The sequence below is a fragment of the Xenopus laevis genome, chromosome 7L (genome assembly GCF_017654675.1).
Source record: "Xenopus laevis strain J_2021 chromosome 7L, Xenopus_laevis_v10.1, whole genome shotgun sequence".
NCBI classification, from domain to species: Eukaryota; Metazoa; Chordata; class Amphibia; order Anura; family Pipidae; genus Xenopus; species Xenopus laevis.
The window spans coordinates 20,987,355-20,999,910 of record NC_054383.1 but is presented as its reverse complement, the minus strand read 5'-3'; the positions used below and the strand labels follow the sequence as shown (position 1 = coordinate 20,999,910).

General features: G+C 39.5%; 1 protein-coding gene across 4 annotated transcripts in view; it reads left to right on the top strand.

The window, feature by feature from the left end:
* The window catches only part of blnk.L (B cell linker L homeolog), a 163,774-nt gene that overhangs the window by 44,644 nt on the left and 106,574 nt on the right, over positions 1-12,556 (top strand). For all 4 annotated transcript variants that reach the window (XM_041568410.1, XM_041568408.1, XM_041568409.1 and 1 more), the window contains exon 3: positions 10,411-10,457. In XM_041568410.1, the coding sequence (XP_041424344.1) occupies positions 10,411-10,457 (47 nt within the window). The remainder of the gene's footprint in view (positions 1-10,410; positions 10,458-12,556) is intronic.

Here is a 12,556-nt window from a genome sequence, read left to right as displayed (position 1 = left end):
CATGGAGATCAGCCAATCATCAGTTCCACCCTGACGTCACCACTCCTAGTCACCAATAGGGCTAATAATGCCATATTTTATCTACTGAACTTATTGCACCAGCCTAAAGATTCAGCTTTTCAATAGCAGCAATGATCCAGGACTTCAAACTTGTCACAGGGGGTCACCATCTTGGAAAGTGTCTGTGACACTCACATGCTCAGTGGGCTCTGAGCAGCTGTTGAGAAGCTAAGCTTAGGGGTCGTCACCGGTCTTCCTCTATATTTATCTTTTTTCCCTATTAATAACAATGGGATCAACCATAATTTTTACTCGCCAGACCGGTAAAATCCCAGCCAGGTGGCAACCCTAGCTATTAAATTCTGATGCCAGTTGCACTGGTTTCTCTGCTGGCATGTAGTAATTATCTGTATTAATTACTAATCAGCCTTATATTGTGACATTTCTATTCTATGTGTACTGTGTATTGTGAGTGGGTCCCTAAGCTCAGTAAGTGACAGCAGCACAGAGCATGTGCAGTGAATCAGCAGAAAAGAAGATGGGGAGCTACTGGGGCATCTTTGGAGACACAGATCTTTACTGCTAAAGGGCTGTGGTTGCCTTGGGCTGGTACAGAAGCCCAAAATATAATGTACAAAATGTCTAGCTACTTCTTTAGTTTAACTTTAGTTCTCCTTTAAGTACTAAGGGGCATGTTTACTAACATTGGAGATAAATATCTGGAAAGATTTCTGGAGATGTTGCCCATAGCAACCAATCAGATCTTTGCTTTTGTTTTCTAACTTATAGGTAGCTGTTTAAATCTAATTGCAGAAATCTTTCCATATATCTATCTCCAATGTTAGTAAACATGCCCCCGGATCTCTGCATAAGGCACTGTGCTCACACACAAACCAAGACCACACAAACCTGCTAGGTTACATCAGCCAATCAAGGGACAGAGTTGTGTATTTTACTCTTTAGCATCTCAAAATGGTGGCTTGAGGGACAATATGTAAAAGGGAAATACCGATACGTGTATTTGATAGGATATAAATGATCTTTTATTCAAGTTTTCTTTCAGAATGTATTTAAATGGTGTAGTGATGCACAACAACAACACAGTATCAGATCCATGTGGTGCTTTTTTTTATGCATCCCCCAAAAGCTAAACACAACAAAGAAAACTCCATCTTGTAACTTTCAATCTGCTGACTTATCTGAATGTACCATTAACGTTATTTCCATCTAAATGACAACTGCCGGGCCTGTGTGGGAGGAAATATGGGTGCTGCCACCCTCACTGTATGCGTCACTTTATTTACGGAATCAAGTTTGAATATCTTTGTTAACAAACATCAAAGCGCCACCTGAGATTAATTAAAGTTTCTTTCCCATCTGTTGTGCTAGCTGTGCGCTCATTGGAGCATTTGGATTTTGGTACAAAACGCCTGAAGCTTCGCCTCCCCTGGGTAACCAGCTGCTGCTGTAAGAGCTGATGACATTCGTACCTACATTTTCCGCGCTATTATGGAAAAACATTGTGGGATATGGAGTCTTCCTTCGTATTCCCTCAGAAACAATAAACTAGCAGAAGCATGATCCCACTCCACTTACTGATGTCTTCAGTACTTGGTTTTAGGTTCTAAAGCTGCAGCCGGAGACGGAACATATGAATACGTCTAATTGTCACTGAGAATATTTAGCAAGGAAAAAACGGCAAGCAGACACCATTAAAAAATACAGTAGTGGTTATTTACAAAGGCTCCCAGGGCTTGCTGCACATGTCAGCCCTAAACTGGCATATGTGAGAGGTGACATCATTAAGGAGCACAGGCAAGCACACTAGGTGTTAAAGGAGAACTAAACCCCCGCAATAAGAATAGCCCAATCTACTACCCTAGATAGTCCTCCGCTCCCTGCTCCTACCCGCATAGTGCATTATTCCAGAAAGTGCCCCTGGACAGCATGCTCACTTGTTTATGCAGAGTAGAGCAGCGGGGCTCATGGGCGTCATCTTCTGGGTCTTCGGGCTTCTTTATTAAGGGAGCTCCATATTTGACGTATGCGCAGTTGGAGCAGGGGCGATCCTGTATATTTTGCCGCCTGAGGCGGCCATCATTTTAACGCCCCCACCCCTCCCCACGGCACTCACCTATCAGCGCCGGAGGGTGTTTTGGGTGGTCTACTTGGCGCCGGACAGGGTTGTGGGCTGTAAAGTCATTAGTGCAGAGAGCGCAATTGCCTGCACTAGAAGAGACGAATTTCCAGCTTGAAAGACGGAAATTCGTCTCTTAGTTACCAGGAATGGCATTTTTGCCGCCCCTGACAACCAGGGAGGGTGCTGCTGCCTGAGGCGAGTGTCTCAACTCGCCTCATTGGTGGGGCACCCCTGAGTTGGAGCAGTCCATTATTCATACCAACTGCGTATGCACTAAAAATTGTGAATTGCTGAAGGGAAGGGAGACGATCCGAAGAAGACCGAAGACCCAGAAGATGTCACCCATGAGCTCCACTGTGCTACTCTGCATAAATAATTGAGCATGCTGTTCAGGGGCTTTTTACATACCAGGTTTCTGAATTACGAATCCCATACCTGAATTCCCTAGGGGAGTTTTAATCATGATGCTAATGGCACCTCGGGTGTTTTGACTAAAAGTGATCGAAACGGCCTAAATCATTTGTTCCACTTCCCAAACAGGTATGGGATCCTATTATCCAGAAACCCACTATCCAGAAAGCTCAGAATTACAGGAAGGCTGTCTCCCATAGACTACATTATATCCAAAGAATTCAAATTCTTAGAAACGATTTCCTTTTTCTCTGTAACAGTAAACTAAACAAGAAGATTAAGCTCAATTCCAACTTCCAATTATTTATGAGGCATATATGTATAGAAAGAGGTGTTTTTTTAGGGGAATAACTCAATTGTACTGGTAAAACTAGTTCTTTAAAAACAATTATAGTTTATATAACAAGCCAACAAGCCTATTGGGTTCATTTCATGTTTAAATAATTTTTTTAGTAGACTTAAGGTATGAAAATTATGGAAAGATACATTATCTGGAACAAGCCAGGTCCCAAGCATTTTGGATAACAGATCCCATACCTGTTCCACTCCAGAGCATGACCATAGCTTATCTCCTGCAAAATGCGTCTGGAGGGCTGTAACTGGCACCTGCTAAAAGGCAAGGAGTACTTACACCATGTGCCTAAACAATTATAAGCAGTCTTTAATAACTTGCCTGAAATGTATAATGAGTGCAGCAGTGAAGTGCATATCAACTTAAATAAGGCCTTGTCTCTACCATAACTGTCCCTGATTTATGGAGACCTGGTAACTGTGCCTTATAAGTTCTACATGCTGTGGCCTTCCAAAATGGATGAAAGTATCGGCATTAGTAGGAGTGCACCAGAAAATGACTAAAACACTGTATATATATTTCAGATTCAGTCAAGCATAATCATTAAAAGAAAAGAGTTAAAGGAAGTTAATAATAACTGGAAAAGGAATATAAACTTTTGACTATTCGGATTTTACGAGACCTGCTAACGATGCCAGGCCTTGGAAGTTTCTGCACATACATAATTAAAGCTGCGAGAGTAGATTGAAAGATGAACACATTTCCTCTTTATATCTTTTTTACATTCCTGGCATGATATATCATAGCTTTCAACTTGGAAAAAAGGTCGCACGTCGGGGGCACAGCTGTGCCTTTACTTTATTCTAAAGCGTCCAGATGAATAGGAGGAATAGAATATTGTACAGACGGTGCTCAGATAGCAGCGGTGTATTTAAATGCTTTCCTTCGACTGTGAGCTGAAAAGGGAAGAGCCCTGCGGGAGCAACAACAGGAAACTGGAAGGAATCCCAAAAAGATCAAGGATAATAAAGTCATTTGGAGGGTTTTTTATTCTGGAGGACTACTGGACACCTTACATTTTATGCAGCACAGAACTTTGGCCACAGAGAGGGAGAAAACTGTTCTCTTAAATAAATGTAATGAATCATTGAAGCAATAATTTAACTAGGAGGTAAGGAACAAGTTTATTGGCCTTGGAATATAAACTGTTTCTGCCTTATGCCAGGATCTTATATATATATATTAGGGATGCAACGAATCCACTATTTTGGATTCAGGGTTTTTTTTTGGATTCAGCCGAATCCTTCGCAAAAGATTCAGCCGAATACCGAACCGAATCCGAACCCTAATTTGCATATGCAAATTAGGGGTGGAAGGGGTAAACATTTTTTACTTCCTTGTTTTGTGAAAAAAAGTCACGCAATTTCCCTCCCCGCCCCTAATTTACATATGCAAATTAGGATTCGGATTCGGTTTGGCTGGGCAGAAGGATTCGGCCGAATCCTGCTGAAAAAGGCAGAATCCTGGCAGAATCCTGGCAGAATCCTGGATTCGGTGCATCCCTAATATATATATGTATATATATATATATATATATATATATATATATATATATATATATATATATATATATATATATATATATAGTGAATAAAGTATCCCCTCTTGTAAAATATGAGGATATTATAAGTTTCCGAGGAGTTTCATGACTATATAAAACACGAGGCCGAAGGCTGAGTCTTTTTATACAGGTCATGGAACTCCGAGGTAACTTCTAATATCCTCATATTTTGCAGCAGGGGGTACTTTATTTATTATAATACACAAGTTTCAGTGAGTCATGTGACAGAAATGACATCAGAACTCACCGTTTATAACTGATGACATCAGAACTCACTGTTTATAAGGATATAATTTAAGATATTCATGGCTTTTGTGTATTATATATATATATATATATATATATATATATATATATATATATATATATATATATATATATATATATATATATATATATATATATATATATATATATATATATATAGAAACTATTGGAGGCCAGCACAACACGTAAGTAGGTAAATGTTGCCTGGGTGCGATAAGCCCAAAAAGTAGAACAACAGCGTCGAGGAAGGTACGCACTCACAGGTCTTATGAAGAAAAAATGGTGTTTATTATTCAAAGCAAAGACTGACGTTTCGGCTAGCACTCTAGCCTTTCTCAAAGTGTTACAACAAACAATTACAGGCCCTAATAAACCCTAAAGTGGCGGGAGGGGAGGTAGTGACATCATCGGTGGGGGAAGTGTGGGGGATGTGCACACAATAGAGTGGAGAAAAACAATCAAAATACAGATAATATGTACAGGTTCACAATCCATATATATACACAACAGTCAATCCTGGAGATGAAAGGTTATTTCAATTAATATCAACAGTTTGGCCATTTAGTCCATAAATCACAAAATGTATCAAAACGCGGTTAATCCTATCGAGTGATATTATTAAAGGGAAATGCAGCAATTAATATCAACAGTGTTGCCATTTAGTCCATAAATCACAAAATATATCAAGATGCAGTTAATCTTCTCGGACAATGTTGCCAAATGAAAATACAGCAGGTCCCAACATGCTGGAAGTCCTTGGAAGTTCGTTAAAAGAAATGGTAGGCGCTATACAATACCTATAGTAAGCGGTTCCTGGCTGAATGAAAACTGAGACGGGAGGTGGGGAGTAACATCACCGTTCTGTAGGGGTTCCATTGGAGTACGTCCATGATCAGTCCGGTCCTCACGTCAAACCGAATTCTGAGTCGCTCGAGAGTGCGGCCTTGTGTTTGGTGCTGATTGAACAGCTCTGATTGAGTGTGGTGGTGGTGCACCTTCGCATAACTTCCTGTAGGTGGCATGAGTTCCCCAGGTCCCGTTGCTATGGACTGAGACCTTGGTGACCTGTTGTTGCTACTGCTGCTTATAAGGAAATAAAAAAAGTGGTGCCAGATCTTGAATAAGTGCTCATTCGACCTGATACTCCTGGTTATCGAAGAAGTAACTAAGAACTTATCTGTCACCCGCACAGAGATTGCATCCTTTGAAACAGCACATCTACCTGCCCTAAGAACCGACCGTGATAACAAGTGGATAGAAAAGCTGGAACAACAGTTAATTCATTACACAGCTGAACTACATAAATTTAAGAAAAACAAGGTACAGATTGTCCACTCTGATTATCAAAACAGACGAGTTTATAGCTGGCTATCTGGAGGGGAACAAACAAGACCAAGGTTCAACAGAACACACAGGCAACGCACTGGTTTTGGTGGCTTTGATTCATCGGCCTACACTTCTTCACCTTCGGACTCTGAGGCACTTTCCAGAGGAAGAACAAAACCAAGATATGGACCCCCCCCCATTAAACAACAGCATGAACACCAGTTTGAACACATCCGATAATTCAGGTGCACATTTTTTAGGCACAACTACCAGATCCAAAACCAGGGACGTCCACATAAAAGGAGGGGCGGCACTCGACACAAGACCACCAAATCTACACTACCAAAGGAGGAAGTAGTTTTTAATTTGAGCGACCATCCACTAAACCACACTGAACTACAAGTCTTATCTAAAGGACTGTCATTTGTCCCTACAGCCAACATAAAACAGCTGGACCTCATGATAGACATTCACAGGTTCCAGAGGAGTATGAAATTGAAGGACCACTTCAGAGTACAGTCCACCAAAGACTATACACACTTTCGAGCTAAGAGCAATTTTGAACCACAAAACACTCCGAAATCTATAGCAGCATTTACCCGTTTACTTATGGATGAAGCACTTAAACCAAGGATCTCCAAAACCTGGCCGAATATCACACGAACAGAGAAAGAAGCAATTTCCTCCATGGCAGCTAATCCCAATATTGTCATCCGACCGGCCGACAAAGGTGGAGGAGTCGTGATATTGAATTATGCTGATTACAGGGCCGAAATTCTCAGACAGCTAAGCGACACAACGGTATATAAAAAACTCACTTCGGACCCCACACCAAACTTCAAAAAGAGAGTCGATGCCACACTCCAAACAGCCCTAGCCCAAGGTTTCATTTCCGAGTCTACCCATGCTTTTCTAGTCACAAAACACCCGGTGGTTCCCATACTATATACCTTACCCAAGATACATAAAACTCTCTCTAATCCTCCAGGCCGCCCTATTGTGAGTGCACGCGGTTCCATACTACAATCTCTAGCAATTTATGTTGACTACTTCCTCCAACCCCTTGTGCAGAAGACACCAACATACCTTAAGGACACAAGTGACCTCCTGGTGAAATTGGATGAATGCCAACCAGTACCTGAACAAATTCTCCTGGCAACCATAGATGTCACTTCCCTCTACACCGTAATTCCTACTGATGAGGGTATTGAGAAAGTACGCCAAACCTTACTCCTGGATCCAGATTCCAAGCGCCCAAATTCCGAATTTCTCATGGACCTCCTGGGTTTATGCCTCAAACTTAACTACTTTAAATTTGAACAGTGCTACTATCTACAACAAAGTGGCACCAGCATGGGCTCTAATGTTGCACCAGCCTTTGCCAACCTGTATATGGCATATTATGAACAACAACATATCCTTCCCCGGTTTGGTCCCTACATCTACAGAATTTGGCGTTTTATTGACGATCTCCTCATTTTATGGAGCGGGACGATAGCTCAATTCAACAAGATGATTAGTGACCTCAATGCACTGCCATCTCCCATCAAATTTACAGCACATATTGACCCAGATCAAATTCCATTCTTAGATATTCTACTGTTGAAACGAGGTAAACATCTTTCTACTACCATTTTCCGCAAGGACACCGATAGAAATACCCTATTACATCATTCATCTTGCCATCCACCACACCTCCTAAGAAGCATCCCGTATTCACAAATGTTGCGGACGGTCAGAAACAACACAGATTCCACACAACTTCATCTTCAATTAGATGAACTCGTGGACCGCTTCCTCCATCGTGGATACCCACTACATGAACTCATGGACAGTTACTACAAAGCTACTCAATTCACACAAACTGAGTTGCTATACCCTATTCATGATTCTAATCCTGCATCTTGCCCCTCCTAAAGGCAACGCGTGGTGGTGATTTAAAAGATGATGGTAAAGACTTATCTTTTTGTACAAGGGTCCAGTGGTCATGTATTGCTTGTGTAAAGGACTTTATGTTGGGGGAGAAAGTAGTGAGAAAAGTGAGACGGTCCTGCTTGTTGACTCCCAAAGATGCAGGATTAGAATCATGAATAGGGTATAGCAACTCAGTTTGTGTGAATTGAGTAGCTTTGTAGTAACTGTCCATGAGTTCATGTAGTGGGTATCCACGATGGAGGAAGCGGTCCATCGTGGATGTCCATATATTGCAATATATTTAAGATGGCCAACTACGTCAGTCATCCCATATCTGGCCATCTTAAATATATTGCAATATAAGGACAAATAATCCCTGTTTTGTTTAAAGGGTAAGGCATTTTTCAGTAGCAGTATGCACAAAATGTCTCTGTCTTAAATATATTGATAATGGGTTGAGTGCAGAGGACTCTTGTATTTGACTATACATATGTATATATAAATGTTCAGTGTGGTCCGCACACGCTCTTCTTTACTTAATTAGACATTAGTTGTTGCGGGTGCTGTGCTCAATTGGAAAATGTAGAAGATACTGCTGTTGCACACACTCCTACAGAAATCGCTGTTTGTTAATCATAAAGCATTAAAATACATCAACGTTTCGGTCCATGATCTGGGACCTTTCTCAAGATGTTTAACCATATATATGTGCTGTATATATATACGTATATACATACAGGTATGGTCTCCCTTATCCACAAACCTGTTATCCAGGGAAGGCTGCCCATCTCCCACTGACTGCATTTTAAAAAATAATTAATATTTAAATTTTTCTCTGTAATAAAAAAACAGTACCTTGTACAGGTATGGGTATCGAGAATGCTCCAAAATACGAGAAGGCCATCTCCCATAGACTCTAGTTAGATTTTTAAAATTGATTTCCTTTTTCTCTGTAACAGTACCTTTTACTTGATCCAAATTAAGATTTAATTAAAGGGGACATGTCACCCAGACATAAAAAGCTGTATATTAAAAGTCCTTTGAAAATGAACATGAAACACAAATTCTTTTTTTTAAACACCCATATAAACTTATTTAAAAGTCTTAGCAGTCCATCATACTGTATATTTCCCTATTAATACTTATTTGATCCTATTGGGTTTATTTGATGTCTAATGTTTAAATTCATTTTAAGCACACTCACATGTATGGAAATCCAAATTATGGAAACATTTCTGACCCAGAAAACTCCAGGTCCCAAGCATTCTGGATAATAGGTTCCGTACCTGTACTTGATGGTAACTAAGCTGCATGAATTCATATTGGTGGCAAAACAATGGTACTGGATTTATTAACTGTTTAAATGTGTATAGAAATCCAAATTATAGAAACCCTGGGTCCCAACATTCTGGATAATAGATCTAATACCTGCACTATATTCATTTAGCAGTCTTAGCAGCAGTCTTTGTATTTTGGGATGTATTAGACACAGCACCTCTCAGCAATCTCAAATTTATATAATGAATAATCAATATTGTACCCCCCTATTGTAAAATATATCGATTTTATTAGTCACCAATGAGTCCCATGCCATATAAAGGCACAATTCTGAAAGTTGATTTGTTTTTATACAGTTGTTAGCACTCCTAAGTGGCTTCTAATATGATAAACTCATATATTACAACAGGGGGTACATTATTTGTTATAACAAATATGTTTCAGTGAGTCATAATCACTAAACGCCAATTATAACTGATGACATCACTAAGCACCATTTATAAGAATATTATTTACAGGATATTCATGGCTCTTCTGTATTATTTAATTATAAATCTGAGAACATACAGACAGATATAGTTGGCCACGTTTTGATCCAGAGGAATGCCAGATCAATCTGATCAGGGCTTGTATTGCCCAAGCTTGGTATCAGTTCATGAAGTCAAATTGGTCAGTGATTTGCCTGGTCAGCAGTTAAGTTTATCAGGCAGATCAGACCATTGGTAACCAGTATCCAAAAAACTGGGCTACATAATTAGGAAAGTGGCTTACAGGTCTGCCCACCAGCAGAAGCTTCCAGTTCAGATAAAAGAGTAATGGTTTGGCTATGGAAGATACTGGAGCTACCGTTCTGGTAATACTGAAGTGTGAATTCCCAAGTGACTACACCTCAAAACCCCCTGCAGTATGAATTCCTTCCATCGGAACAGCCATTCATTTGATCTGGAAGCTGCTGCAGGTGGAGAGGGTGTTGATCATTGTGGTTTTACCGGCATGTGCCAAAGCCTTATAAGCTGTCCTGTGACACCGGCTCTTAAGAACCATATGGTATATATAAAAAAAAGCAGCCTTGCAGTTCAATTGTACAAAAAATAATGAACCGTTATACACAATATGGACCATCATTCTTTAATGCTAACACATATTTAATATCATTTTTAGAATATGACAGAGAGAGAGCTGAATAAATTCAACATACTCTTCCAACCGTAAGTCATTTTATTTTTATACTATTTGTTGTTGTACTTTGCATATTATCATTCACTTTTTCTCACTGCTTTGTACAAGAATAGTTGGTAGAGCATAGAGAATCCAGACAGATAAAGAGAAATAACTTCCTCCTGTGCCTCTTACTATATACTGTACAATCTGTCAAATACGGGTACATGTACAGGTATGGGATCCGTTATCTGGAAACCCATTTTCCAGAAAGCTCTGAATTACAGAAAGGCCGTCTCCCATAGACTTTATAGACAAAGAAATCCACATTTTTAAAAATGATTTCCTTTTTCTCTGTAATAATAAAACACTAGCTTGTACTTGATCCCAACTAAAATATAATTAATTCTTTATGGAAGGTAGGAAGATCCGTTATCTGTAAGACTCCGGATTCCGAGTATTCTGGATAACAGATCCCATACCTGTATATGAATTATATCTTCTTTATCGCTCAGTTGTTCCCTCTCTCTGTACTAAAATGGACAATACGGGGCGAATTCACCAAGGGTCGAATATCGAGGGTTAATTAAAATCCTTTGACTTCGCAAATAGTTCGATCGAACGATCGAAGGAATAATCCTTCGATCGAACGATTAAATCCTTCGATCGAACGATTAAATCCTTCGAATCGAACGATTCGAAGGATTTTAATCCAACGATCGATCGAAGGATTATCCTTCGACCAAAACCAAAACCATAGGCTAACATTGGGTTCGGTAGGTTTTAGATGGCGAACTAGGGGGTCAAAGTTTTTTCTTAAAGAGACAGTACTTCGACTATCGAATGGTCGAACAGTCGAACGATTTTTAGTTCGAATCCTTCGATTCGAAGTCGTAGTCGTAGTCGAAGTAGCCCATTCGATGGTCGAAGTAGCCCAAAAAACACTTCGAAATTCAACGTTTTTTTACTTTGAATCCTTCACTCGAGCTTGGTGAATTGGCCCCTACGTGTTATACATGATGCTAAAGGCCAAGTTTTTTAATACCAGTCATGGAGGTCCACGGTGGCATCTAATATCTTCACATTTTACAGTAGGGACTTCATTATTTTTAATAATACAAAAGAATTATCTACCCCCCCATAATTTATAAGAATATCAAAATTCCCAGCACTTACTTGTGTAACTTCCTATATAGCTATAGGATCTCTTATTCAGAAACCCGATACCCAGAATGCTATGAATTATGGGAAGGCCATCTCCCATAGAGTCAATCTTTTGTCTTTAATACTAAATCAGTAGCTTGTACTTGATGGTAACTAAGCTTCATGAATCCATATTGGTGGCAAAACAATCCCATTGGGGGTTTATTGAATCTTTAAATGTTTTTACGTAGACTAAAGGTGTGGCGATCCAAATTACAGAATAAAAGCTTCTGGATAATAGATCTCATGCTGTATACATTGTGTATATAAGTATGCATGTGGGCTTTAATGCAAATAGAGGATGTATTCAAAGAGTAACTGGTTATGGTCAACAATCGGAAGCTTGGCCTAGCTTGCACAACAGGTACATGCTATTTAAAGCTATTTAAAGCTAAGCTGCTTTCAATTTGATATGACATTCCTAACTTGTAGGATATATGTACCGGTGTCTGTATAACATTTGGCAATAATTGACTCTTTAGAGCATGGTCATACTTAGTTGCATATTTGTTTTCATATAAAAAAAATCATACTGCTGTTATGAATGAAGATATCTCCTACTGACTGCAATTAATAGGGGTCTGTGGTCTTCAAATTATTTATACAATTATATCATGAGTTCTTTACTTTACAGAAATGTTTGAACCCATATCAACCAACCAGCAGACAGCATTAACAGCTCTACTACAATTTGAAAAATGGACATAAAAAATGGAACAGGAAATGTGGAACAGACTTACTTATATGGGGGATGTATGATTTTTGCAAAGCCATATCAAAGTGGAAGAACTTTGCAAAAGAAGCAAAAATCCATCCTAATGATTTTATTAATAATTATAGTCAGCCCTTTTCCTCCTCTACCATGTACTGTAAATAGAAAGTTTGGCAGTGGAAAGAATATTCAGTAAGGACAGTGCCAGCTTAAAGCGGTCTGTTAATTACAGAA